We start from the raw sequence: 27124 nt of genomic DNA on the forward strand, positions 1-27124 counted from the left end.
TTTGACTTTCACAAGTAATGGAGAGATGAAAAGTGAACAAGCAAAGGAGAGTAGTAGTGCTGTAACTGAATTCATCCTCAAGTCTTGGTGAGTATCTACATGAGGTGGACCCTGTTTTCACAAAATCTCACCAAGGTGACACTGATATACAGATTATATTTACATAACATACATCATGGACAAAGGTAGGTCGAAAACTAAAAAAGACAGCTGGGTGCACAAGACCCAGGATAAAAAAGTGCCCAATCCTGGCAGGCGCACTGGTGCCAGGACTGTAAAAGATGACAGTGTAGAATCCTCAAAATATGGAAACATTACTACAATGGGGACAGGGCAGGCCCAGAGGGGAGGATGGCCACCCTATTGTAGAAGGGAGCAGCAATCCACAAAAATCACAAAAACTGGTAGGCCAAAGAAGAGCCATAAAGACGATAAAGTGGACTATTCACAATAAGAAAGAAATTACTAGAACCTGTGTTCTGAGAGACTGCCTTACAGATTTACCTGCAATTATACAGAGCTGAGTATATATTTTTTGGTTACAGAGTTTGTTAATTGTTGCTTAGATCTGTGTTGAAACTGTTGTCTCACTGTTCTGAGAGACTGATCGGCAAATATACAGAGCTGAGAATATTTTTTTGGTTTTAAAGTTTGTACTGTTAGTTGTTGCTTAGATCTCTGTTGAAACTGTTTTGTCCCATCCACCCTCCCTATTTTTGGTTTGTAGTTTAAATTTGGTGGCTTTTGCAGTTGCCCACCCCACTGTAGATTTGATCTGGGACACTCCCCCAGTCCCATCTCTTTACCACATTCTACCTAATAAACTCTTTCTGCACTTGCTTTTAGTCCTTTTTAATTTAATTGCATTTTTTAAACTGTGTTTGGTCTAATATTGCTGCATACTCAAGTGTGCTAGCTTGCACTGCATGTTTTTGCTACTTTTCTGTATATATATATATATATATATATATATATATATATATATATATATATATATAAAAAAACTGTAAGCCTGTTTCCTACCTTTCCTGTAACTAGTGTTCCAGATACAGATTTGCTGTATCCAGGACTGTATGCAAGCATCTGAGTCCCCCAATCCTTTCTGTGTTGGACGGAAGCCTTCTAGCTTATCAGTGGGAGTGATAAGCACTATGTAACTAGGTAACCTGTCTACCACATAAGGAGTGGTTCTGGCCCAGAAATTGTAGTTACTGGCCGTTTGGGCAATCTCTTCCATCTCTCTCAACTTTCTGATTTGAAAGCCTGCATTTGCACTTGTTTCTGTCCTGTAACTCGTCTAGTGCAGATACAGATTCTTAGTTTTAGCACTTAAATTTGCTTGCTCATGCTCAGCACTTGTTCAGAACTTGTAAGCACTAAATAAGCTACTAATTACTATAGCACTCTATCTTCCTCATTACCTAGAGGAAAACAGTTTTTGTGCTTACTTTTCTCACTTGCTTAGAGAAAAACAGCTCTTGTACTCACTTTCCTCACTTATCTAGAGGAAAATAGTTTTTTTTATTCAGGCATGTCCAAGGGTCAGCTCCCAGTGTTCTCTCCTGTCTATCTGATGAATCTATCTGGGCATCTTGAGGCAATGTAGAAATTGCCTCATGTACACTGACAACCCTCTCCTACCACCCAACATTACAACTTGTGAGAGATGCACTTATCTAGCCAAACTTGAGGTAAAGCTCTCTCTAACAAAGACTGAACTTGACAGTCATGAGAAGAAGGTAAACATTTGCACCACACCACACTTATTACATAGTCTCACTAAATATACACCACCAAAATCCACACACAGTAACACAAAAACATTCACGGAGGCTCTCAATAATAACCTGTCTAAGCAGCAGAGACCTCCAAAGCAGAAACGCAAGCAACCTCCATCCCCCAACACAACCCAAATGACACATAGCCCACAGACTCAGTGTGCCACTCAACCACAGCCAATAAGGCAAAACAACGTACCCAATACACTAGTCATAGGTGACTCTATAGTCAGGCACACTGATGTCCCACTCACCAGGCTAGACAAGGAGAAGGTTACTGTCAGGTGCCAGGATCTGCCACATAACCCACGCACTCAGGTCACTCCACAGCAAGTACAAATATGACTCTGTCATTGTCCTTGTTGGTGTGAATGACCTGAAACGTACCTCCCTGGACTACATGAAAAGGGACATGGAAGAGCTCTCCGATCTTGTAGCCCAGGCAGGTATGACCCTAGCCCTGAGTAGCATTCTGCCATCGCCCAGAATGACACCGCAGTACAAGGACAAAATGATTGACTTCAACAATTGGTTAAGCTTCTGGTGTCATTCTAAGGGGATCCAGTAGCTGTCTGCTTGGGATGACATGGTCGACAGACCACGAATCTTTGCCACAGATGGCCTGCTCCTGTTGCCCCTGGGATTCCAGATACTGGCTAAGGCTCTTGCTGCCCCTATAGTGCCTTTTTTAGGCAGGGTCCAAATAACAAATTCACCACCATGTCCTCCCCGCGGTTGGATGGGCGTTCGAAAGACATGCATACATGGGCGTGCCTTCGTTGAAGGTTGAACGTTGAGCTGGCACCTCGACGTTCATCAAAAATCTACTGCCAATCATTAGCAGACGGGAGTTCCGCTGTGGCGACCCCTAAAGCCGAAAGACACCACCAACCACCATAACAGGAACAGGCAAACAAAACCTAAAGGTAATGCTACTCAATGCTAGAAGTCTAAATCTCAAACTGCACTCACTCGAGGCACTCCTTAAAATGGAGAACATCGATATTTGTGCAGTGACTGAGACCTGGTTCAAGGCTCCAGAGAGCACCCCTGCACTACCAGGCTATAACTCATACCACACTTTTCGGCCATGTAACCTGGACCGAAACACCAAAGGCGTGGGTGTGTCCGGACTTCATTAAGGGTATCCACACCTCCAGGCTAGTTGCTCAGCATAATGCATCCGAGGTTATCCAAGTGTAACTAACTCTGGGCAAAACTGCAATCCAAATTATAGCTTGCAACAGATCCCCCACCATGCCCCAGGATTCCCACTCCTCTTTTCTTGATGTACTGGAAAATATTAGGGTTCAACCAAACACCCTAATAATGGGCGACTTCAACTACCCCACCATTAACTGGGAAAACTACTCGTGTACCAACTCCTTAGTTCAACGCTTTCTAGAATTCATAAACTCCAATGCCCTAGATCAACTTATCCACACCCCCACCAGGGGCAACAATATCCTAGACCTAGTCATTACCAACATGAGTGACCGGTGTTCCACACCTGAAGTCAACTCCTCGTTGGTCCGATCCGACCATAAGCTTATCACCCTTGATATCCACATCCCGCCCCCACCCCCCATTAAGGAAACCACAGTAAAACATTTCTCCAAAGCCAACTTCATGCTTCTTGAGACAGAAGTGGTGAACTCCATGACACCCATGCAGATGGACAATACAGTTACAACTGCTGAATCCTACACAAATGCACTCTATAAGCACTTACACGAGTGCATGGATCGTGCTATCCCAAACAGAACCAAGACGCTATCCTCCAATAAAAGGAAGCCAATCTGGTGGTCACCTGCCATAAACAAACTGTACAACAGAAAGAAGAAACTGTTGCAAAAGAGAGTAAAATCCAATGAGTGGAGGAGCTCCCTGGTCAGCCTCAGTAAGAAGCTGAGATCCCTTATAAGATCCTCCAAAGCTAGCTACGAAAACAAAATCGCCACTAAATCCAAGGACAACCACAAAGCATTCTATAGCTATGTCAAGAATCTAGACGGCAACACCCAGATCTGTTCTGAGTTACAGCACAAAGGCACGAAAATTACAGAACCAACTGATACTGCCAACATCCTGGCAGATCAGTTCAGTGCTAACTTTACCCCCCTCTCACCCCCTAAAGGGCCCATAGCTATACAGGAAGAATGCAGAGTCCCTGTAATCACAATTATGCAGGTAAAAGCTGCACTCTCTAAAGCCAAAAACACAGCATCCATGGGACCAGACAACATCCCAGGCTGCGTTTTACACGAACTTCAGAATGAACTGGCTCCCCACTTAAGCACCATGTTCAATAATAGCCTCGCATCAGGCTTTGTGCCCACTGAATGGCGCACAGCAACAGTTATCCCACTTCACAAAGGGGGAGCTACCACTGATCCTGGGAACTATCGACCTATTAGCCAGACGAGCCTGGTCTGCAAGGCCATGGAACGTATCACCATGGAACTCATAAACAAAGACATTGGTAACCTCCAAACTCTGGATCCCACCCAGTTCGGGTTTGTGAAAGGCAGATCATGCCTCCTGAACCTGATCGACTTCTTTGAGGCAGTCACCAAAGCTGTGGTTGAGGGTAAGGTGGTTCACACAGCCTATCTTGACCTCGCCAAGGCTTTCGACACCATCCCCCATTCTGGAATTATAGCTAAACTCACTAAACTAGGTATAAATCCCTACGTCACAAGATGGGTTGCCAACTGGCTCACTGACATAACCCACACTGTAAAAGTTGCAGACTCCAAATCTGACCTCAAGGCAGTGACAAGGAGTGCCACAGGGTTCCATCCTGGGAACTCTCCTGTTTAGTATCTACTTCTCTGAAGTACAGGCTAACACAGAAGGCCTCTGGCTGATGAAGTTCGCAGATGACTGCAAACTAGGAGCCATAGTCAAGTCCCCAAATGATGTGGACATCCTAGAGAAGGGCCTCACTGAGACAGATGCCTGGTGTCAGAGCCATGGCCTCAAGCTCAATGCCAAAAAGTGCAGTGTCATCCCCTTTGGTAAAAACTCTGTACCCATGAACTACCACATAGGCAGCAATCTACTTAACACCGAATGCGTGATAAGAGAGACCTTGGGACCCAGGTGGACAGTAGTCTCTCCTTTGATAGTCACATCGCCGCAGTAGTCAGGAAGTCCTTCTACATGGCACACCTCATCATAAAAGGGTTCTCATCCAGGAAAAAAAGAGGTCATTGTTCCCCTCTACGCGTCACTCATTAGACCCATTATAGAGTACAACGCCCCTTTTGGAATGTACCTCACAAGAAATCTGCAGCAGCTGGAAAGGCCACAGAAGTACCTCACAAAGAGGATTACTGGCCTCAAACAAATGCTCTACACTGACCGCCTCAAAAAACTCCAGCTTTACTTCGTAGCATATCGCCTACTCCGAGGTGATCTCTATCTAATATATAAAGCTATGTCAAACCCAGAGCTGTTGGACATGCTACACCTAAAGAAATCCCAATCCCTCTAAGCTACACGCTCTAGAGACCTAAACCTTGTCATCACAATAAAAAGGACACGCTGGAGGGATAGATTTCTGTCCCAGAGACTTCCTATACTCTGGAACAAGCTACCCATCTATGTCAAGCAAAGTTCTTCATTAGCATTCTTCAAGAAAAATCTTGATGAGTGGATGGGAAATAGGAAATACACCCTGGGGATCTCTGCTCGACAGTGGCACAGGAAAATAACTTTCTTGGGTGGCGTAAGCCATGGAACCTTGCTGGCTAGGCTTATGTAGGCCCTTGGGCAGATAGCCTAGTACCCACCTATGAATCTATGAACCTATTATGTAATGCTACTATTATGCAAAAAAGCCCAGAATTTCCAGACACAAGATATACAAAACGATTAAGAGAGAAATTAGAGGAAAGGAAAATACTTCTGCAAGAAAAACTGTCAGAAGCTTCAACTGAAAATTTGTGTTCTTTAATGCAACAGATTTGTGAAAAACAGTATATAGATCAAGAAACCTTGATCCATTTGGAAAAAGAAGCTTCTGAGGAAGTGCGAAAATATAAACAAAACCAAGTGATATTTGAAAAGTATAAAAACGAAATATGGACATGGGAAAGAGATTTGATATGGTGTAATATTTAACTTGGATTTATCATTTGTGTAATCAATATAAAAAAGGCAGCCCCAAAGATATTCGAAGAGAAATACAGGCAAAGACATCTGGATATGGAAAATTTCACAGTAAAAAAATATCACAAAGATGGAATGTAGAAAATAAGATTAGTAAAGTAGAAGTTAAAAAAAAATAGAAGTTGAAGACATGGAATGGCTGCGAATTGAAGGATTTGGTGGAGAAGGTCTAACACAGGTTACATCACAGCAGGATGGAGCGAGTCCCCAAAGTAGGGAGAACAGGAATATCAGGAAACATCTGAAGAAATATGGACATGGGAAAGAAAGAGAGATTTAATATGGTGCAATATTTATGCAAAGGAGAAAGCAAAACTAACCAATACAAAAAGAGCAGCACCAAAGATATTTGAAGAGAAATACAGGCAAAGTAATCCAGACATGGAAAACTTTACAATACAAAAAATAAGAAGACAGAGGAAAAGTAGAAAAAGGAGATTAGTAATGAAGTTAAAGAAACAGAAACTGAGGTTATGGAGTACCTAAAAAGTGAAGGATTCAGTGTAGAAAATCTAATTCAGAAAGCACCACAACAGGATAGAGTAATGGATATCCAAATTAGGGGGAAACCAGTGGAACAGGAAGCAACTGATCAGGTGCCAAATGAAGATAATTTGCAGCCTTCCACAGGAAACCAGTATAAACTTCACTTGAAGCTTGACAGCAAGGGAAGGAACAGGAAACTGATCCAGTCAATGCTGAGAAGTGATAGGCCAGTAAGTTCCCATATGATAGAGCAACGGCTGGCACAGGATGAAATTGAAGAGAATGTGCCACAGGAAGATGCTATAGGAACCTTCTATGGAATGCCCACAGGAATTGGAAAACAAAGGGTGTGGCTTCAGTTTGGAAGAAAATGACCTAAGAGAAGAGTTGTTTGATTTAATAGACACAAGACATATAAAGATCAATGAAAGAAATGGACGACTTCTTTCGGCTTTTCCCGGTTAGGGGTTGCCACAGTGGATCACCTGTCCGCTCATGATTGGCAGTGGAGTTTTACGGTGTCGAGTTGCCAGCCCGGCACCCAACCTTCCACAGAAAGCACACACAGGCACTCACGCCTGGGGCCAATTTAGAGTGTCTAATCCACCTACAGCATGTCTAAGTGAAAGAAATGGACTGCAGAAGGTTAATAAAACCCAAAAAGTCAGAAGTCTGATAAAACAAATAAGCACAGTAATTAGGACTGTTCATACAGATCCAAGCAATATAACAGAAGTAAACAGGATAAATTACTGTGCAGCTAAACTAATAACTAATAAAGTTCTACCACAAGAACATAGGGTAGTGAGGGCAAGGAAGGGGAGAAAGAGAATACCATCATGGAAATATTGAATAGAAAATACTATAAAGCAGTTAAGTCACTGTTAGAAGATTAGAGAAAAGAGAATAGATCAACAAAAATACTAAGAAAGAGAGATGCGATAAAAGCAATGCGCAGTATTAGAACAGACCAGGATCTGTCATGCACTATTGCAAACAAACTAAATTTCAGCATTATCCTTGCTCCAATGTAGTCTATCACCTGGGCAGGATTTAGAAGTCATTTGGATGCGTTGATTGTGATCCCCAATTGCAGAGCAAGCTTTAAGAAATAATCCCTGGTTTGAGAAAGTAGACGCCTGGTGGAAGCAGTGAGGAGCCAATCGTCCAGGTAGGGATAGACCTGAACACCTTGAAGCCTCAGGTGAGCTGCTACTACCACCATCACTTTGGTGAACACCCTGGGGGCTGTGGTGAGACCAACGGGTAGGGCTCGAAATTGGTAATGATCGACTCCTAGCCAGAAGCAGAGGAACCTCCTGGAGCTTCTCTGCATTTTTATGTGATAGTAGGCATCCTGGAGGTCCAACGAGTACATCCAGTCACTCTCTTGCAGGTACTGCATAATGGACTGTAGTGTGACCATCTGGAATTTTTCTTTGGCAGCTGACAGGTTCAGGGTAGATAGGTCCAGAATGGGCCTCAAGTCCCCCGTTTTCTTTGGCACCAAAAAGAACATGGAGTAGAAGCCCGATCTGGACTGATCTGGGGGACGGGTTTGATGGCTCGTTTTCCTAGCAGCTTGGAGATTTCCTGTGTTGCTGCCTCCCTTTGCGTGGGTGGTATGTCCAGCAGGTGTTTGGGAGGTTTGGGAGAAACCACAAAGGGGATAAAGTATCCTCTGGATATTATCTAAAACACCCAGCGGTCTGATGTTACGGACTCCCGTGTCACCAGGTGTAATGACAATCGTCCCCCGACTGCCTCCAGAGTAGAGCAGTCAGGCAATCCCTCAGGGTTTATGTCCGGGCCTGTCCGAGAAAGGTTCTCAAGACCCAAAATTCCTTGGACCCCCTCTGCCTCTGGGGGAAGAACAGCCCTGAGTGTCCCGGGAATACTGTGACTTTCGGAACCACATCATCTTTTTCCCTCTCTGATTCCGGGAAAAGGATCTTTGAGGGTTCAAGGAGCGGATTCCGACAGCAGACAGTGTCTTCCCGTCCTCCTCACTCTGAACTAAAGTCTCTTTGACTGTCTTACCAAGAGAGTAGAGCCATCATGCTGGTAAAAGACTTCTTGAAAGATTCCGAAAACTGACAGCCTGAGCCAGGCGTTGCGCCTCATGGACACGCCGGACCCAGCCGCCCTAGCCGCTCCTTCAGTAGCATGTGAAAGGAGATGCATGGATGTGTTGGAGACTGCTTTCAAAGTGGCCATCCTTGCGAAGAACGAGTCCCTGTCCTCCTGTGACATGGACTTAGGGAGAGACTCAGCCAGCTCCTTGACCAGGCTGCGATGGAGTCTCGTGACGTGGGCCAGGTAGTTCAGCGCCGTAATGGAAAATAAACCTGCTTCCCTAAGAGGTCCATCATCTGCGACTCTTGGTCAGGGGGATGAACCAAGGAACTCTCTTGGGCTAGATCCTTTTTTGTGGCTGCCACTACCACCATAGCGTCTACGGGGGAGCCCTTGTTCCACGCTGGTCTATCTCATGGTTGACTCAAGATCTTATCAGGATGTGTAGAGATTGGTTCCACGGTGTCCAGCTCCTTCCAGGCCCATGAGGTGACCAAATCCACCGGGGATCTGCGGGAGGGGACATCCAAGATGTAGATGGACCCATGCTGAAAGCCTCCAGGAACATGGACTTGTCAGAAGAAGGTTTGGGGGGCAGACCAACCTTCCCATTGGCGTAGGATTTCCATGATGCCTCCAAAGGAGACATCCTCGGGAAGTGACCTGGGGAACCTTCCCCATCATCCACACGCATGTCCTCGGTGAGGGACTCGGGGGATTTCAAATGCCTCCTCTTACATGTATGCTTGCGAGGCACATCTCTGGTGGGGCTCTCCAGAGGGAACTCGCAAGCCACTTGTTCCTCAGGGGGAACCATTTGGGGATCGTCTAGCACGGGCTGTCCCTCTGGTAAAATGACAGGATTCGCAGATAGAGCCGAGGGGGTCGGGGAGGAATCCGAGGAGATAATCAAGGGTCTTGATCCAGTGGAGATAACCCTTTCTACCACGTTGAACGTCAAGGGAGAACGAACCTCCTGGGGAACCAATAAGGAAGTTGGTCTCCCCAGATCCGATTTGAGAATCAGAGCCGGGCCCAAAGTGGACAGAGCTTCAAGGGAGGGAACTTGGCCCTACAACGCCGGAGCCGATGAAAAAAGTTCCACTCCCTCGGATCAGACACCCAAGCTCTGGCTCCGAGAGCCGCTTGGATCAGACAAGCTCCAGGCAGCTGTCTGCATCGAGGAAGCAGGAACCATCGGCGCCGATCCCCTGACTAAGGCCATCCTCGGATCAGAGTACTTCGAACCCAGTGGACAGATCAGAGAAGGAGAAATCGGTGTGAAAAAAAGGAAGTGAGCTCCCCCCTCCAGAAGGAGAGGGGGCTGGCAATACCCCCATTTAGATCAGAGTATGAATGAACCTCATCATTTTATCCATGTCAACTTCAGATAATCTACGCGTGGATCTCGGCGAGACCATGGTCTCCGACCTGGCGGGTTGAGGAACAGAGGCCCTAGATGGAGAAAGTGTCTCCTCCGGCTCAGGGGAAAATCTCGCAGATCGGAGCCGAGGGGAGTCAAGGATCCTAGGCTGACTTTTGGCGGGAGAAGGAAGGTCCAGAGACCTCTTACGTTTCTCTGGTTTATGTGGTTTTGGCTCTCTCTCCTTCTCTCTACCCCTTTTCTGCTCCACTTCCACAGGCTTAGAAAAGGGAGGTTGAGTCCCAGCCTGGGAGGGAGGAGAAGCAAGGGCAAGAAAGGAAGGAGAGGCGAAGCTGAGGACGAGGCAACCGCCTCAGAAGTGGGAAGAAGGCCTTTCAGGGCCAACCTGGTCTTAAAACCCACGCAAATAGAGAAATCCATGTTCAGATGGGCAACGCCCAAGCACATCACACAAAGAATGTGGCCATCTGCAGGAGACAATTTATGGCCACACTCAGTGCACCTTTTGAAAAAAGGCTCATCAGCCATATCTTTATCCAAGCCACTCACACTAAAAAAGGAAAAAGGAGAGAAAAAATTACCTGTTTTCCTTCTTAGACCACTCACCACACACTCCATTCACACAAAACACTGGGAGGGGAGGGGAAGCAATACACACCAACAAACTAACTCTAAACTACAATAAAGGTTCTATTACACGATCCACCAGTGAGGGGAGGAGGAGAGGGAACCTACACTAAATACTTAAAACTTTTTGAGAAAAAAGTTGCTTAAAAGCAGAAAACCCACTCACTACTCAGAGCTCAGGAGATCATGATGCTTCAGCAAGCCGTGGCAAAAGAGATCTGGGGGTTGGAAGGTAGTGGAGGTGTATTATGGGTAAGGGGAGGAGCTTGGAGCAGATGCTAGTGAAATTGCCGGTAAGGATCCGATACGAATCCGGTATCCCACAGGCTGAAGACCAAATGAAGTGAACTACTTCAGATTAAGCAATTAATGACCCAAAAAGGTTTTATAGAGAACTGGGAACTAAGGTAAAAGGAATTGAAAGACTGCCAAAAAAAAGAAGAAATAGATACATTTTGGAGAAGTATCTATGAAGATCCTGTGGAACAAAGATTCTAAATGGACAGAAGACGTTAAAGAAAGAATGAGAGGTTTAAAGGTACAGGATATGAAATGGGATGAAGTAACAGCCAGAGAGATTGAAACAAAGTTAAGTAAAGCCTCCGATTAGAAAACCCTAGGCCCAGATGGAGTACCTAACTTTTTGCTGAAAGTATATTTGCATGAAGATTTAGCCATGTGTAAGAACTATTTATATGCGCACCCCAGACGGACACCAACCTGGTTAACAGGAAAAACAATGCTCCTACTTAAGAGTGAACTTACAAGCTACCCTAAAAATTATAGACCAATAACATTGCCTTCCGACGACATATAAGCTATACATGGGAACTGATGCCGACAGAGTTTATGGTCATTTAGAAAACTCAATTATGGCAGTAGAACAAAAGGGTAATAAAAGAAAGTCGTATGGAACAAAGGATCATTTGTTGTTAAATAAAGTCATAGTGGAGAACTGTAAAAAGGGGAAGACTAAGTATGGCATGGATGGGCTAAAAAAAGCATTTGATAGTATCCCACATTCATGGATAAGAGTGTACTTAAAAATGTACAAGATATACCTACACTAATCAACTACATTACAGTGACCATGAAACAGTGGCAATAAGCCATGATAAAGGACAAATTATTATCCCAGGGATAAAAACTCAGAGGGGGATATTCCAGGGTGACTGTCACCGTTTCTGTTCTGCCTTGCCCTTAACCCATTAAGCTATCTACTTAAACCCATTAAGCTGTCTACTTAACAGCTTAGGCTATAGCTATAATCTGGCTCCTAGAAAACAACTAAGTGTAAAGACTTATCGTCTCTTTGTCTATGATTTAAAACTGTATAACTCATCAGATGAGGAACTGAAAGCACAACTGCAAGTTGTCAAAACTTTTTCAGATGATACAAGAATGTTATTTGGTCTTCATAAATGTGCAAAAGCAATCTTTAAACCAGGAAAACTGCAACACCAGGAAAACATCAGTTTGGGACAAGAATGTGATATAAAAGAACTTGAGCAAGGAGTGTATAAATATTTGGGAATTGATGAAGGATCAACAATAAAACACGAACAAGTGTGAATAAAACTCAACAAGGAGTACTTCAGAAGACTTAAATTAATCCTGAAATCAGCACAGACATCTAGGATAAAAATCCAAGCTATAAACCAATTTGGTCTTCCTGTCCTAACTTACAGTTTTGGAGTGACTGACTGTCCAAAATGTGTTACATAGATTAGATAGGAAAACAAGGATGCTTCATGCTCACCAAATGATTTATAAAAATCAGTCATACCAAGATTACATATTCCTCGTTCTGAATGAGTGATGGGCCTCCTTGAAATTGACTATATGTATAAATCTGCAATCATGGGGCTCCACACATCTGCTGACCTCACAAACCAAATGTAGAGAAAGTTTTGAAACATGGGGAGAATAAATCTAAGATGACGTCTCTGCTTAATCTAGCAAAAGCATATTGGAGTCAAGCAGGAATGGAAATTAAACCAAAGTAGATAAAATTCAGGCAGCAACTGAATGTGCCAAAAAGCAAAAGAAAGAATATATGGTGAAGGACCAGACTGAGAAGGAAAGAAATGTGGAAATGCATAAATATAGTTGCAAGTAAAGAAAACTTCTGGAAGAACCTCATGTTGATCAGGAATAAACGCAGGAATGGTTAAAGAGAGGCGAATTCGAACCAAGACATGAAAGGTTAATATTGGCAGCCCCATGACAAAGTCCACTGAACATGTGGGAGAAACAGACAAATGTAGGTTTTGTAAAACCGAATTGGAAACAGTTGCACACCTCGCTGCTGGTTGCAACATACTAATGGCAGAAGGACTGTATACTGAAAGGCATAATAATGTGGCAAGAATGTTGCACTGGGGATTGTGCAAACATTATGGTATTGAAGTGGTTGAAAAATGCTGGAAACATGAGCCATAAAGCATCATAGGAAATGAAGTCTACATCACATGGAATCATCCATTACCAACAGTTCAAAAGACAGAGGCTAGAAGACTGGATACAGTGATACAAGAAGAGAAGACAAAAGTAGCACTGATCATTGAAATCAACTCATGCAGTGACTACAGTTTCTTGCGTACACAGAGAGACAAAGTCATAAAAATATCAGGATTTCCAAGCAGAAACAAGAGCAATGTGGAAGAAAGATACCCAGACAGTTCCAATAGTAGTTGGAGCAACAGGTCTTGTAAAGAGTCTACAATCGTATTTAGATATGTAATCAATACATGTAACTCCGGATAAACTGCAGAAGGAATCATTACTGGGGGACATTGTGTGTGTGTGTGTGTGTGTGTGTGTGTGTGTGTGTGTGTGCTGTGAAGAGCACTACTGGCTGACATCAAAGAGTGAAACAATGAACTTGAATCGTACTTTGATTTAGGAATGGGATCCATTCCCATCATGGTATTAGAAACCCAAAAGACAAGAAATTAAAAAAAAAAAAGAGTAAAGACTTTTGGCTTTTCCCAGGTTACGGGTCGCCACAGCAGAACTCCGGTCCGCTCATGATTGGCAGTGGATTTTTACGGTGCTGAGTTGCCAGCCCGATGCCCAACCTTCAAAGAAGGCACGCCCATTCACACTCGCACCTACCTGCATGTCTAATGCCACTCGACCACGGGGAGGACATGCAGACTCCACACAGAAGGCGCTCCAGCCGAGAATCGAACGGGAGAACCTCTTGCTGTGAGGCAACAACGCTAACCGCTGCACCGCCACGGCTTCAAATTTAAAAAAAAAAAGAATAAATGGTTAAATCACTCACCAGCACAGACCTAGTCAGTGTCATGGAGAACATCTGGTTAAAGAATTGGTGCAAAATGGAAACCAAAGTTCAAAGCATACCACTCACCTGTACAGATTTTCACAGAACGTCCTGATTTTTACCTCATATTTATTGTCTGTTCCTCATAAAAATTGTTTTTTGACAAATCACTGGAATGATAATAGGATTAAAGTCACTAAATGACATGCATTTGAGTTTCAGACTTCATATCCTTCAGACAATGCATGCTAACACAACTCCTGTCATTCTAACATCTTTCTAAGTTTAAAAGAGCAATATTTAAAATGTGCCCCTATTTTTGGGCCTTTGTTCCCCCCCATTGTCAAGCTTTGCCCAGATTTCTTGCGCCAAGAGGTTGACAGGTATGGCTCACAGGCTGTCCCTGATCAAGAGGAAAACAAACTCATTCTTGGGGCAGTGTTCTGCTGTGAAAGACTATACTAGTAAATTCAAAGTAGCAGAGTTTTTCTCAGATCCCATACTTAATACAGATGATTACCAGCAGACACTAACACTAAACACATTGCGTGTTTCAGAAATGGATGACGAGAAATCCACCTTAAGAGTAAAACTCAGAGAGGTGAATCTTGGCATCCATGTCGAGAACACAGTATTAGGTAGCATCGGTGACCTCCTCATAACTCTGTGGAGCGTTTTAGTGCTTTGTGCTTTACCTGCTCCATGTACTACTAGTTAAAAAACAAACAAAAAAACACAACAACAACTTAGCAAGTGCTACCAGAAAGGCAGTATAACTCAGTCCTTTACATTTACACTTACCCTCAATGCCTCTCGACTGTCCAGATTTTTGCCTGAATATGTTTGGTCTGTTCCTCAAAGTACATGGTTTTCAGACAAATTACTGAGGAGTGAAGACACTAAAATAATGGTAGACATTTAGATTTCAGACTTTGTATCCTTCAGAAAATCAGGTGAACATGCATCCTGTTATTCTTGTAACTTTATAGTTTAAAACAGGAAGTCAGGGACATGTTATTGACGAAAAGCAGGCAGAAACAAATCTTTTCATCTGCTGCTGCCATTTGTACTGGCAGATTTTACTGCTTAGCCCAAGACCCAACCTTAACAACTTTAACAAATGTTAAGCACTGCCTGCTAAGGTCAGGTCTCACTACTGTAACACTTAAATTACTTTTCTTTTTCCAAATATTGGATCATAATCAGTGTGCTCCATGCACTACAATGGGTTCATATGTAGACTGTAACTTGTAGACCCCTTCCCCTATCTACCCCAAGTCAGGAATTTAGCAGTGGGAATGTTAGTCTATGCAATTAAACAGAGACTAAATGGCAGCTTCAAAAACTGCAAACAAACAGTAGTGCAATATCCACTTGTAATATCTAGCCTTGTACACAACTAAATCAGTTTTGTGTGGCTTCTGTTATTCCGTCTGCATTTCTACTGTGTTTTCTATGAATTTGAAGTTACATCTATCAAGTCATTTTACAGTTTGCAATGTACATCTAGTAGTTTTTGTGCTGTATCTACTTAAATCAGTTTTGAACGGTTTGTAGTTTTCTCTGAATTTGAAGTTACCACTATTAATTGAAGCAACTTTACAGTTTGCTCTGCATTTCAAGTGGTTGCACTGCTACGGAAAATTAATCAGTGTTGCTGCATTTGTTTGCTGTGTTTTTTAGTCACATTTCAAAGTTTTAGCAAACAGTTTTGGGTAGCGTGCGAGTCATCTACAGTTTGCAGTGGTTATTCTACTGGCAGAAGGGTAATTACTGTAGATCTGGGGAAGTTAAACTATACTGGTTAGAGCTTTAGCTATTGTTCATTGGTTCTTTCATTTTCCATTTTTTATATTGTGCAGAGCTGCAGTGGAGGTTGAACCGTAAACTCCACAGACACAGATACTTTCAGTTGTAACTTCCCTTAATATAACCAACTCACCCAAACATTATCAGTAAGTAGACTCTTGCTATGCACAGGTGCAGCAATCTTAACATAGCTGCATTAACTCGAAGAGCTGAGCACCTAGCACCCGAAAATTGTCACATAGCAGGCCCTAGTGGAAATACACTGTGCAGCTTAACCCGCAGCCACTACAAACACTGCTGTTACTCAAAGTTCCCCAAGCTGTGCTTACCACAGTCACATTTAAAACCCAAGTTACCATTTACCAAAACAGACAATCATAAGTGACTATACTACCCATCTCTTAGCCGATAATTATATCAAAACAGAAATTTCTATTTTACTTAAGGTCTGCACCTCTCTGTAAATCAATTTTCATGTCATACTGGACAAAATGAAAGGTCAGACTATTCGTCACATTAGTTATCCTAAAGCAGTACAGAACTGCCTTATGCTTATAAATGATGAACACTTACTAAACACAAATTATGTTTGTGAGTGGTGCAAATATTTGAGAGATACGGAGGCCCCACACTCACAAAAGAACACGGATTGTGAGCATTGTACTAAAGTATCCCATGCTGTGCACCCACTCTTGACACATATGATGTCACATCCAGATGCTGTCAAGAAATCTTTACCTAACATTTACAGGTATAGGAGGCTTAAATCTCAGCAAAAATCAAAAATCAAACATTGCATCATACATCTCACCTTTAAAGAGAGCCACTGTGAGACAAATGGTCTAAATTCTAGTACACTAGACCCCACACAACAAAGAAATTGTTTTACTGATTGCTAACTCCTCACTGGGACACAAATTCTCTACTTGCTAGGCTGTACAAAGACAGCTGAAAGTGAGTTATCCTTCAGGTGTCAAATATATGTACTACAAGGTAGTTGTGAATGGGGGGGTGAATGACTTGAAACAAAGGGAGATGCAGCAAGACTGTTTGAGCTGTGTATGTCACAAATGTAGGCAATAACCCCATACTGAGCGGAATCATCCCTTCTTCATAAATGATACCTAGGTATAAAGGAAATATGACTGGGTTCAACACTTGGCTACACAATTGGTGCCATTCTCATTCAAATACCTAGAAAGAACCCCCTACCCACCTGAATTTAGTTTCCATCATACCTTCAGACCCAATGGCAACTGTGGTGGTGTGTCAATGTTTGTCAGACACCATATCGGCTCTAGACAGATTCCTAGAGACCCACAGAAGGAACTTATCAAACTCAAAAATCGCATTAAACAAAATCAAGTATCAGTTTACTGTCTCTTACAAGATACCTCCAGAAGCTCATGTCAGGTTCCTAAACATCATGGATAAACTCCTCATAAAAAACTCCATAATTCTGGAAGAATTTATTAACCATCAATTAGCTGGAGTACCTACATCTCCATTGCAGGATATGCATTGAAGTTTTTAGATCTAATAAATGAAAGCAAAAATGGGCCAGATTGTTACTAGCTCAATTACAGGGCAAAAGATTCTTGACCTGGTGCATAGAGTGTCATCATACAAGTCCCTCTCTAATTAAGACAGACCATAAGTGTTTCCTCTCAAACTACCTAAACCCCCCTAAAATCAATATATCAGAATTCAAAGACTTAAAGCATATAAAACTTCTGAAATTCTATGAGGTCATCTCAAAATTCAATTATAACATTATCCCAGGCAGTGCCTCAAGCAGACAGATTTGCAAAAGTGTTTTATATGACATACATGTAGACAACTGGCTGTCCCATCTAGATCCAAACACAATGGGAAATTTAAAAAGCAAACCACACCAGTGGTCCACCAGTATTAATAAAATCTACAATAAAAGGAAAAAACTCAGAGCCATAGGTCTTGGTTTTTAGTCTGTAGGTCAGAGAAGTAAATGCCAAACAAACATGGCCCCACCACTGAGCCATGTGGGATACCACTGATGACCTTCATGTTCTCTGATGCTGACCCTGCCACCTGCAACAGATGTAAATAATATCCCTGAGTCAAGAAAAATATTAAGAATTTGATTAAGAATTAAAAAAAAAAAAAAAAAAGAGTATTAGATCTAAGTAAGCTCATGAACTCAAGTCGGCATTTGAAGCTGATGACAATAAGAAACAGCACTCTATGTACAGAACTCCTAGCAAAGGGTAAAACCTATTCAAACCCAGCGAACAGTGCCAGCCTGACACTTGCCAATATACCAGTAAATAAATTTACTGCAAGTTTCACTCCTGATATAACTAATAACCAAAGCCCTGTGACCCTTGTATCTCTCAAACTCCCAATCATCACTAAAGAATGTGCACTGAAAGTGCTATTCAAAACTAAGACCATTTTCCTCTATGTAACTAGATAGTACACCAGGTTGGTTGTTAAACAGCACTAAACATACCCTGGTGGAGCCTTTCCATAAGCTCAATCCCAGAAGTATGAAGGCATAGCACTGGTGATACTACTCCAAAACGATTTCCAAACCAAGAAACTATAGGCCCATCAGCCAGACAAGTCTCCCTTGTAAGGCCAGGGAACACATTACAACAGACTTCATTAAAAATCTCATCAGGCTAGATCCATAGCATTCTGGCTTTGTAAAAGGGAGGTATTGTCTAATAAACTTGGAAGCCTTCTTTGAAAAGGTAGCACAAGCTTTTAACAGCAGCAGCCCTGTACAGACAGTCTACCTTGATTTGTCCATGGTATTTAACACCATTCCCCTGCGGTGGTGGTGCTGCGGTAGCGTTGTTGCCTCACAGTTAGACGTTGCCCGTTCGATTCTCAGTTAGAGCGTCTTCTGTGTGGTGATATGCGTGAACAGGCGTTCCTTCGTTGAAAGTTGTGCGTTAGGCCCGGCAAGCCAGCACGTAAAACTCTACTGCCAATCATTAGCGGACTGGAGTTCCGCTGTGGCGACCCCTAACCGGGAAAAGCCGAAAGACACAAACAAATTTAACACCATTCCCCATACTACCATAACTTATAAACAAAGCATTACAAACACACCACTTTGCAGTAAGCTACACAAATTGGCTAAAATACAAGACCCACGTGGTGCAGGTGGGCAAGGGCAGCATCAAAGAACATGAAGGTGACCAGTAGTGTCCCACTGGGCTCAGTGCTGGGACCAATTTTGTCCAGCATTTACTTCTCTGACCTATAGACTGAAAACCAAGACCTATGGCTAAACAAGTCCATAGAGGACTGCAAAGTGGGAGTTATCATCAAACCTCCTCTGACATAAAAGACCTTCAGCAAGAACTTACAGTTGTAAATGTCTGGTGTATTGAAAATTGGCTTAAATTCAATGTTAAAAAATGCAACATTGTTGCATTTGACAGACAACCCCCCCCTCCCATCATACAGCATTGACAATACCCCACTTCAAAATGAAAATGTAGTAGAATTGAAAACTTGAACTGATAATTCCCCTCAGCTTTGATCACCATGTAACAATGGCTGCCAGAAAATTCTTCAATTTGGAACAACTGTTCATCAAGGAAAAATGCAGCTAAAGATGTTATTGTCCACTTGTATTCAGTGCTGATATGACCAATTACAGAATATAATACCACTATGGGATGTACCTCAGAGACTGTAAAGACCCCAGATGTTCCTAACAAAACAGTATCGCATGCATTAAGTCCCTAAGCTACCAGAAAACAGTAGAAGCCCTGCTCCTCCCCTTTCAGAGTCTTATCAGGACCACAGAAGAGATCTATGCCTCATCTCCCAGCAATCTGGGACTCGATAGTCCAGTATTCTCTTGTACTTTCACAAATCAAACAGTCCCAGAAATATAAGAATGAGAGATTTAAACCAACGTCAGAAAACAAGGTGGAGAAAGATTCGTTGCTCACGGTCTCCCTCACCTCTCTTATAGGCTCCCCATACAGATATGGCAGTGTGATAACCAATCATACCTTCAAACAGAACACGGATAATAAGATAGGTATTCATAAATTCACCCCAGGCTTAATTGGCACAGTCCTCCTTGAGAGGGGAGGTACAGTCTAGAGTAGGAAACTAGCAAGGCATAATGGTAGTAAGACTCAGTCGTGAAACTTTCTATGACTCCTAAAAGCACACTAGTAATGGGTTGTGTGATTTCTGTTATATTTTTTGCTTAGGTTTAGACTTTCAAAAAGTTGTAAGGAGTTAAATTATTTTCAAATAACTAAGCATGGATTAATTAACAAAAATAATCTGCTTTAAAGTTCAATGCACAGACGGTTAGCACAGGGGACTAAAGCTCTAACTTGTTAATAAGCTGCTTCTTGTGTGAAGGGTACAAAGTATAAATCATTCCACCTTTATTAGCCTACTGCGTGACTATGAGCAAGTCACTTAACCAGAGTGTGCTCTGGGGCACGTGGGAATCTGGGCTAGGCACCTCAGTGGTCAAGGATTCCATATCTAGTACTTACATATAAACCTATACAGCTTTACTCATTTTGTATGTATTTTTGAACACTGTGCACTTCTTTGTGAAGCACAGCAATATCCCATGACCTTTGCAGCGCAGAACAGTATTTAAAGTTCCCACTTACTGTGAGGAACGAGAATTGCACACAAACTATTTTAGACTATGACCCTTCACAAAGCACTGCAGGAAATAGTTTTATAATATACTCAGACCATCTTATGTCTAGAACATGTGTACAAGTCAATGCCTTACTCAATAGCTCAAACTACTCCTGTCGTGCAAAACAGCAATGATTTGCTTCTTCTGTGGAAGCACAAAGTTTAAAAAAAAAATAAAAAATAGCTACCAACCATTAAATGATCCATGAGTTCTGATGTCATGTACTACAAAGCCCAATACAAATACAAAACATACGACCAGCAGGCGTGACCACGGAAATCCTTTTCCTTTTGTCTTTTGCAATAAGTTCTAGGAAAACAAAAGATAAAAAGGTGAGGTTACAAAATGAGTGACTTTGTCAATTTACTGTATACATTTTAAACAACATTTTCAGTGCTTCGAAATGTACAAATAATGAACATCTTGAAAGCAAGATATTTCACAAAGTGCAGCTGGGAAAACCATTTTGCTATAAAAGAAAATACATGATGCTTTCAGTCAAGTCAGACCTTTGTATTTCACTGCTAAGTAGGCAAACTATGGGATGACGTTCCAAGCAAGAGAAGTGAAGCTACCCAACACTTATGTACTTTGACTAGTATCCTATTCCCTTCCATATGAAAGCAAACAGTGCTCTATATTAACATAAAAAAAAGGGGCAGGGGTCCAAACACCAGTCTAAAGGCTTCTGTTGTAAATAGAATTTATAGCTTTAATGCCAATGAACTATCCACAAGATGCTGAATGTTTACATGGTCCAGAAAGTACAGTTGTATACACTTACCATAAATGTAGATATTAGAGTGTATTCACTGTTGCAGTCATTACATTTGGGTAATCTACCTGCAGGTTGCCCTCAGTCAGCCTGATTAACAAAGTCTTGGGTCCTGTCTCGGTTGCTGTCCCTTCTTCCATGACGTCAGGTTGTCAGGGGTATAAAACATGCAGCCGACGCCATTACATCAGTTTTTCTTGCCCCAGATGTCAGGTGCCCCCTAATGGGGAGCAATTAAACATAGAAACACAAAGGTATACCTCCAACAAAAAAGCAAATACACCAAAAAGGCTTTTAAGCATAGTAAAGGAAAGTAGAGGTATAGCCAAAAGAAGTTAGGGGGCAGGAGGGAGGGTAACCAGGACTGCAACAGTGAATACACTCAAACATCTACATTTATGGTAAGTGTACACAACAGTACTATGTTCTTTGTGTTTCACTGCTACAGTCATTACATTTGGGTAGATTCCCAAAGCTATGGTTGAGAGGAGGAGTTTAGATAGCATTAGGGCCAGCTATAAGGCCCTGCAGGACTGCAGTGGCAAAGCCAGCTCTGGATTTAGAGAAAATTGGCAAATGATAATGCTTGGTAAAAGTATGTACAGAACTCCAGGTAGCAGCTTCTTGGAAGTCCCTGGTATGAACGCCTCTGAGAAAGGCTATAGAAGTAGATGCAGGTCTGATCCCCTGGGGAATAGGTTTTCCATGGTGCTTACAGCAGAAACAAATGCAATGGCTTATCCATTTAGAAATGGTTTGTTTTGAAATAGCCTTCCCCTCTGCCCCTGCAGCAAATGCTACCAGCAGTTGTTTAAATTTTCTTTGAGGTTTAGTCCTGTCCAAGTAGAATCTAAGTTGTCTGTGCACATCCAAGGAATGCAGAATCCGTTCCCCTTTGTTCTGTGGATTGGGGAAGAAGGTTGGCAAATGAATGGCCTGATTAAGAGCCACACTGGATACCACCTTGGGCATGAAGGATGGATTGGTTCTGAGTGACACCGTGTCCGCATGAAAGATGATGAAAGGCTCCACTGCCATAAGGGCCTATAATTCAGATACCCTTCTAGCTGAAGTGATTGCTAAAAGGAAAGCTGTTTTCCAAGAAAGAAATTTTAAGTCTGCAGTAGCAGCTGGCTCGAAAGGAGGTAGAGTGAGTTTCTCCAATACAAAGTTAAGGTCCCAGGCTGGGGTTGGAGCTCTCCTGGGTGGTCTCAAATTTCTGGCCACTCTGAGGTACTGCTTGAGCAATGGATGAGAGAAGAGGGGAGGTTCTGTGTTATAATGAGCTGAAATGGCTAAGGCGTGGATTTTAATGGAGGAAAAAGGCAGGCCCTTGTGAAGCATCTCAGTTAAGTATTGTAAAATCTGAGGTAAATTGGGCGCTGCTGTGCTCATCCCTTGAGACTGGTTCCAGGCACAGAATCTTTTCCATTTTTCAGCATAAGATTTTCTAGTACTAGGCCTCCTTGCCTCTAAGATGACATCCATCACAGGTTTGCTGAGGGATGGTAAGGGAGAGTTTAAGTAATTAGCCAGGCTGCAAGGTTCAGTGTCGGAAGCGGAGGGTGTAGAATCTGGTTCTCCTGCTGAGACAGCAGGGAAGGAGTCTAAGGCAGGTGCCATAGAGATAACCGTGACACACTGCGCAGGAGGGGTAGTGTTGGCAAGGTCAGCCTGGAGCAATCAAAATCATCCTTGGTTTGTCCTTTTAGTAGTCAACTCCCAGCTGTCGGCATTTTCGAACAATTGTGTGATCTTGACATCCTCCACCACCTCAATGCAAGGTGCCAGGCTCATTTTAATATCACTAAGGAGGAGAGGGCCTTGTTAGAGGCACTCAGGTTTACATCAGTTAGACTTATGCAACCCGATAAGGGAGGGGGATTGGTGGCTATGGATATGAATGACTACAATGACAGGATGTTGGCTATTTTATCTTCTGATACTTACCAGAAGTTTTCTAAGAATGAATTGAATCTTAGCTTGTGCCACATCCGGTCATATTTTGAGGAGATGTTCATCAATGGCGTTATGGATGTGGATCTATACAATTTCGTTTCTGTGGTATCACCTAAAATTCCAGTCTTGTTTGGGAACCCCAAGATACACAAGAACATCTATGATCCACCTATGTGGCAACTGGTCAGTGCTAGAGGAAGCATCACATATGCAGTGGTCAAAGTGGTGGATGAGATTCTCAAGAAGTATGTGGACAGATTTCCAATACATTTCGAGAGATTCTTGGGTATTTTTGGAAAAAGTGGGTTCTGTTCCATTTAATGCTGATTGTATTCTCTTGACCACTGACGTTGCTGACCTGTATTCATCTATCCCCCATTTGGAGGCGGTTGAGTGGATCCAATTGGAAATGGTTTTTCACCATGCTCCTGCAGAAGAAGTTACAATGGTCAGAGAACTATTAGAGGTTATTCTTACCAGCAACTTTTTTACATTTAATCACTGGTGGTTCCACCAATTGATTGGGGTCCGTATGGGATCGCCCTGTGGAGCCAGTGTGGCCAATTTAGTCATGGCCCACTGGGAGAGGGTGTTTGTTTTATCTAATTCTTTGGTCCAAGAGAAAGTACTGTTATACACTAGATTCTTGGATGACATTTTTGTCATCTTCAATGGTACTCTAGATGATGTTAATAACTTGGTGTCGTTTTTTAACGGCTCCGCAGAAGCTTTGAAATTCACATCTGAGTTTGCCATTGACAAGATTACCTACTTGGACGTGGAACTAGAGAAAGATAGGAGCCTTAACAGCTTCGTGGCCAGCATACATCGGAAGCCAACCTTCTCGAATTCTTATTTACATTTTGACAGCGAACACCCATTACATCAAAAGAGGGCTATTGTGAAAGGCCAATTTGCTCGAGCAGCCCGCATGACATCAGAAGATAAGAAATTTCACGAGGAGTGCAAGTTCATCTTTGGCATGTTCGTCAGCAGAGGGTACCCCGCAGATTTTGTTGTAGAATTGAGTTTGGAAGTGCAGGAGAAGAGGGCCAATGGCTACTTCCGCCCCATTTTGGGGAATATGGAGGATGGGTCTTTAGGTTTACCTCGCCTCGTCAGTGAGTCTGATACTTTCAATTGTACTTTTGTAATTTCATTCAACTTGGATGCAATGGACATTGTGTCCACTATAAAGAAAAATTGGCGCTTATTAACCACCGAGTCAGTAGGAGCATTTGGACTATTATCGTCCCCTAAGGTTACTTTCAGGAGGGGCCTTAACATCAAAAACATCCTGGAGTCCAAAGTTGCTGGTGCCTCCCCCAGATCTGGGATGTTCAAATGTAACATGTGCAGGTACTGCAGATACATAAAAGCAAGTTCAGCTTTTTCCATCAGGGACAAGAAGTATCTCATACAAGGAAGATTCAATTGTGCCAGTAATCGGGTGGTATATTTAGCCCAGTGTTCGGTCTGTCCAGGTTTCTACATCGGCAAGACTGATAGAAAACTACAGGAACGGGTATATGAGCACTTATATGCCATCAGGAAGGGGAAGGTCGACAACGCTCTGGCCAAACATATATTAGATAACCCAGGCCACGAATTTTCGTTTACAGTGATCGATCAGCTAAACCAAGAGTTTACGGGGGGACCCGATTCTTTAAGACTAGAATGCAAGGAGTTGATGTGGCAACTTTAGTTGGAAGCTTACCATTTACCTGGACTTAACAGTATGCTTTCCATCAGTTGCTTCCTCAAACTGAGAAGCCTAGTGAGGTGAAGCCCCCCTGGGAGTGACTTACTGCCATCTGGGAACATATTTTTGGGTCTCACCATTTTTCATTATATTTGTGCTCACCATTTATTGTTTATATCAATGTTTATATTAACACGTGAGAATTTTTTTCCACTTTTATACTTATTTTTAACATATATTATAATTTTTCTTGTGGTTATTGACACATTTTATCATTTGTATTTATATATAATTATGGTGGCTTTAAGATTCAATATTTGGAGCATTATAGGTTTACCAGCATTGATGGCATGTATGAGTAGTAGATACCAAATTGTTGGATATTTTGGCCGCTTCTTAGTTAATTTCAAAGTGTAATTATGTGCTTTTTAAAGGGGAGCCGCTAGGGGGTGCATCTGAGTTGAGTAGTGATGTATTTATAGTGAGACAAATGTGTGGTGCAGTTTGTTTTCTGAGGAAGTTGGTGCAGAGCGCCGACGAAAAGCTTGCTATTAAGCTCAATAAAATTTCAATTTGGGTTTTTTCGTTTATTGGCGTTCTTGTTTACAACATAACCTGTGGATTATAATGAACTTTGTACACATCTATCTGAATCCAGGAGTTTAAAGGCGCTGGACCTGCAGGGGTGTTTTTTTTCACCAGTTTGTTTTTTGAATTTTTAGATGACTTTTACTAGTACTTTGGAGAGAAGAGGCAGCATGGGGAAGGCATAGACTGATAGGTTTTTCCAGCTGAAGGACAGAGCATCCACTTTCCAGGCTTGTTTGTGGGGAGTCCTTGTGCAAAATTTGTCCAATTGGTAGTTCTGGGGGGAGGTAAACAGGTCTATATCTGGGCTCCCCCATTCGCTTGTCAACATGTTGAAAATCCTTGGTTCCAGTTTCCACTCATGTGGATCCATGAGGTTTCTGCTTAGTCTGTCTGCCAGTGTATTTAATTTTCCTGGCAGGAATTGAGCTTGTAGGTGCACTTGGTAGCTGAAGGCTGTATTCCACAATGCCATGGCTAGTCTGCAGAGGGGGCAAGAATGTGTACCCCCCTGCTTGTTTATGTATCACATAACCGTCGTGTTGTCCATCTTTACCATTAGTTGTCCTGGAAGAATGTAGTCCTTGAAGGCTGTCAGAGCATTCTGTACAGCTAACATTTCTTTTTTATTGGTATGCAGGTGCATTTGACTTGGGTTCCACTTGCCCTGAAAGCACTTCCCTGCCAGGTGAGCCCCCCATACATAGTCTGATGCATCTGTTGTTATGGTTTGGTCGGCAGGGGGTGGTGTGAAAGGTAGTCCCTTGTTTTGGTGGCAGGCCTCTGTCCACCAAAGGAACTCTAGGCGTAGGCAAGGTATGATAGGAATCATTGTTTCTAGGTTGTGAGAATGTTGACTCCATAGGCTTTTTAGATACCACTGTAGTTTCCTCATATGCAGTCTTGCATATGGAATTAGAAGAATGAAGGAGGCCATGACCCCAAGGCTTGCAGTATTTGTCTTGCAGATATAGCAGGGTTTTTGTGGCCACTTGTTTGAAGTAGGTTGTCAAATGAATTTGCTTTTCTGGCGTGAGGTAAGCCATCTGGGAAGTTGTATTCAAGCTTGCTTCCAGGAATGTAATTTGTTGACAGTGTACCAGCTGTGATTTCTTTTTGTTTATGGTGTACCCCAGACAAGTTAGAACCCTTTTTACAAACGCCAGATGATTCAAAAGTATGTCCTGTCTTTCTGCCTGAATTAGACAATCGTCCAGGTATGGTTATATTTGAATACTTTTTTGCCTGCAAAATGCAATAACTGGAGCTAGGCACTTTGTGAATACCCTGGACGCAGTAGATAAGCCAAAGGGCAGTGCAGAGAACTGATAGTGCGTGTAGCCTGCTTTGAAGCGTAGGTATCTTGTGCAAGATTCCCCGATTGGGATGTGCAGGTATGCTTCTTTTAAGTCTAGTGTTGCCAACCAGGCATTTTTGCCTAGCATAGGAAGTAATTGGTGAAGAGTCAGCAACCTGAATTTTGGAATCTCCAGAAAGGTGTTTAGAGTAGACAGGTCCAGGATTGGACACCATGATTTGTCTTTTCTGGGTACCAGGAAAAGTCTTGAGTAGAAACCTTGTCCTTTTTCCTCTTCTGGTACCAGTTGAATAGCCCCCATGCTTAAGAGAGAAAGTACTTGTTTTTGAGCCTTTGCCCACTGATTTGGGGGTAGGTCCAGCCACCCACTTGGCTTTGGCAACGTGTGGAAGTGAAATCTGTATCCCTGGGACACCATATTTAAAACCCATTTGCCCTGGGTAATGAGTTCCCAGTTCTTTGCATGAAGAGCAATCTTT

General features: G+C 42.6%; 1 protein-coding gene across 1 annotated transcript in view; it reads right to left on the reverse strand.

Annotated features, from left to right (window-relative positions):
- TMEM214 (transmembrane protein 214) overlaps positions 1-27124 on the reverse strand; it is a gene marked incomplete in the record, with an annotated part of 1377439 nt that overhangs the window by 287872 nt on the left and 1062443 nt on the right. Inside the window, 1 exon segment of the mRNA XM_044062865.1 lies at positions 20495-20612. Coding sequence (XP_043918800.1) covers positions 20495-20612 — 118 coding nt within the window.

The sequence above is a fragment of the Protopterus annectens genome, chromosome 2.part1 (assembly GCF_019279795.1).
Source record: "Protopterus annectens isolate FY-2018-M chromosome 2.part1, PAN1.0, whole genome shotgun sequence".
In the NCBI taxonomy this organism is placed as follows: domain Eukaryota; kingdom Metazoa; phylum Chordata; order Ceratodontiformes; family Protopteridae; genus Protopterus; species Protopterus annectens.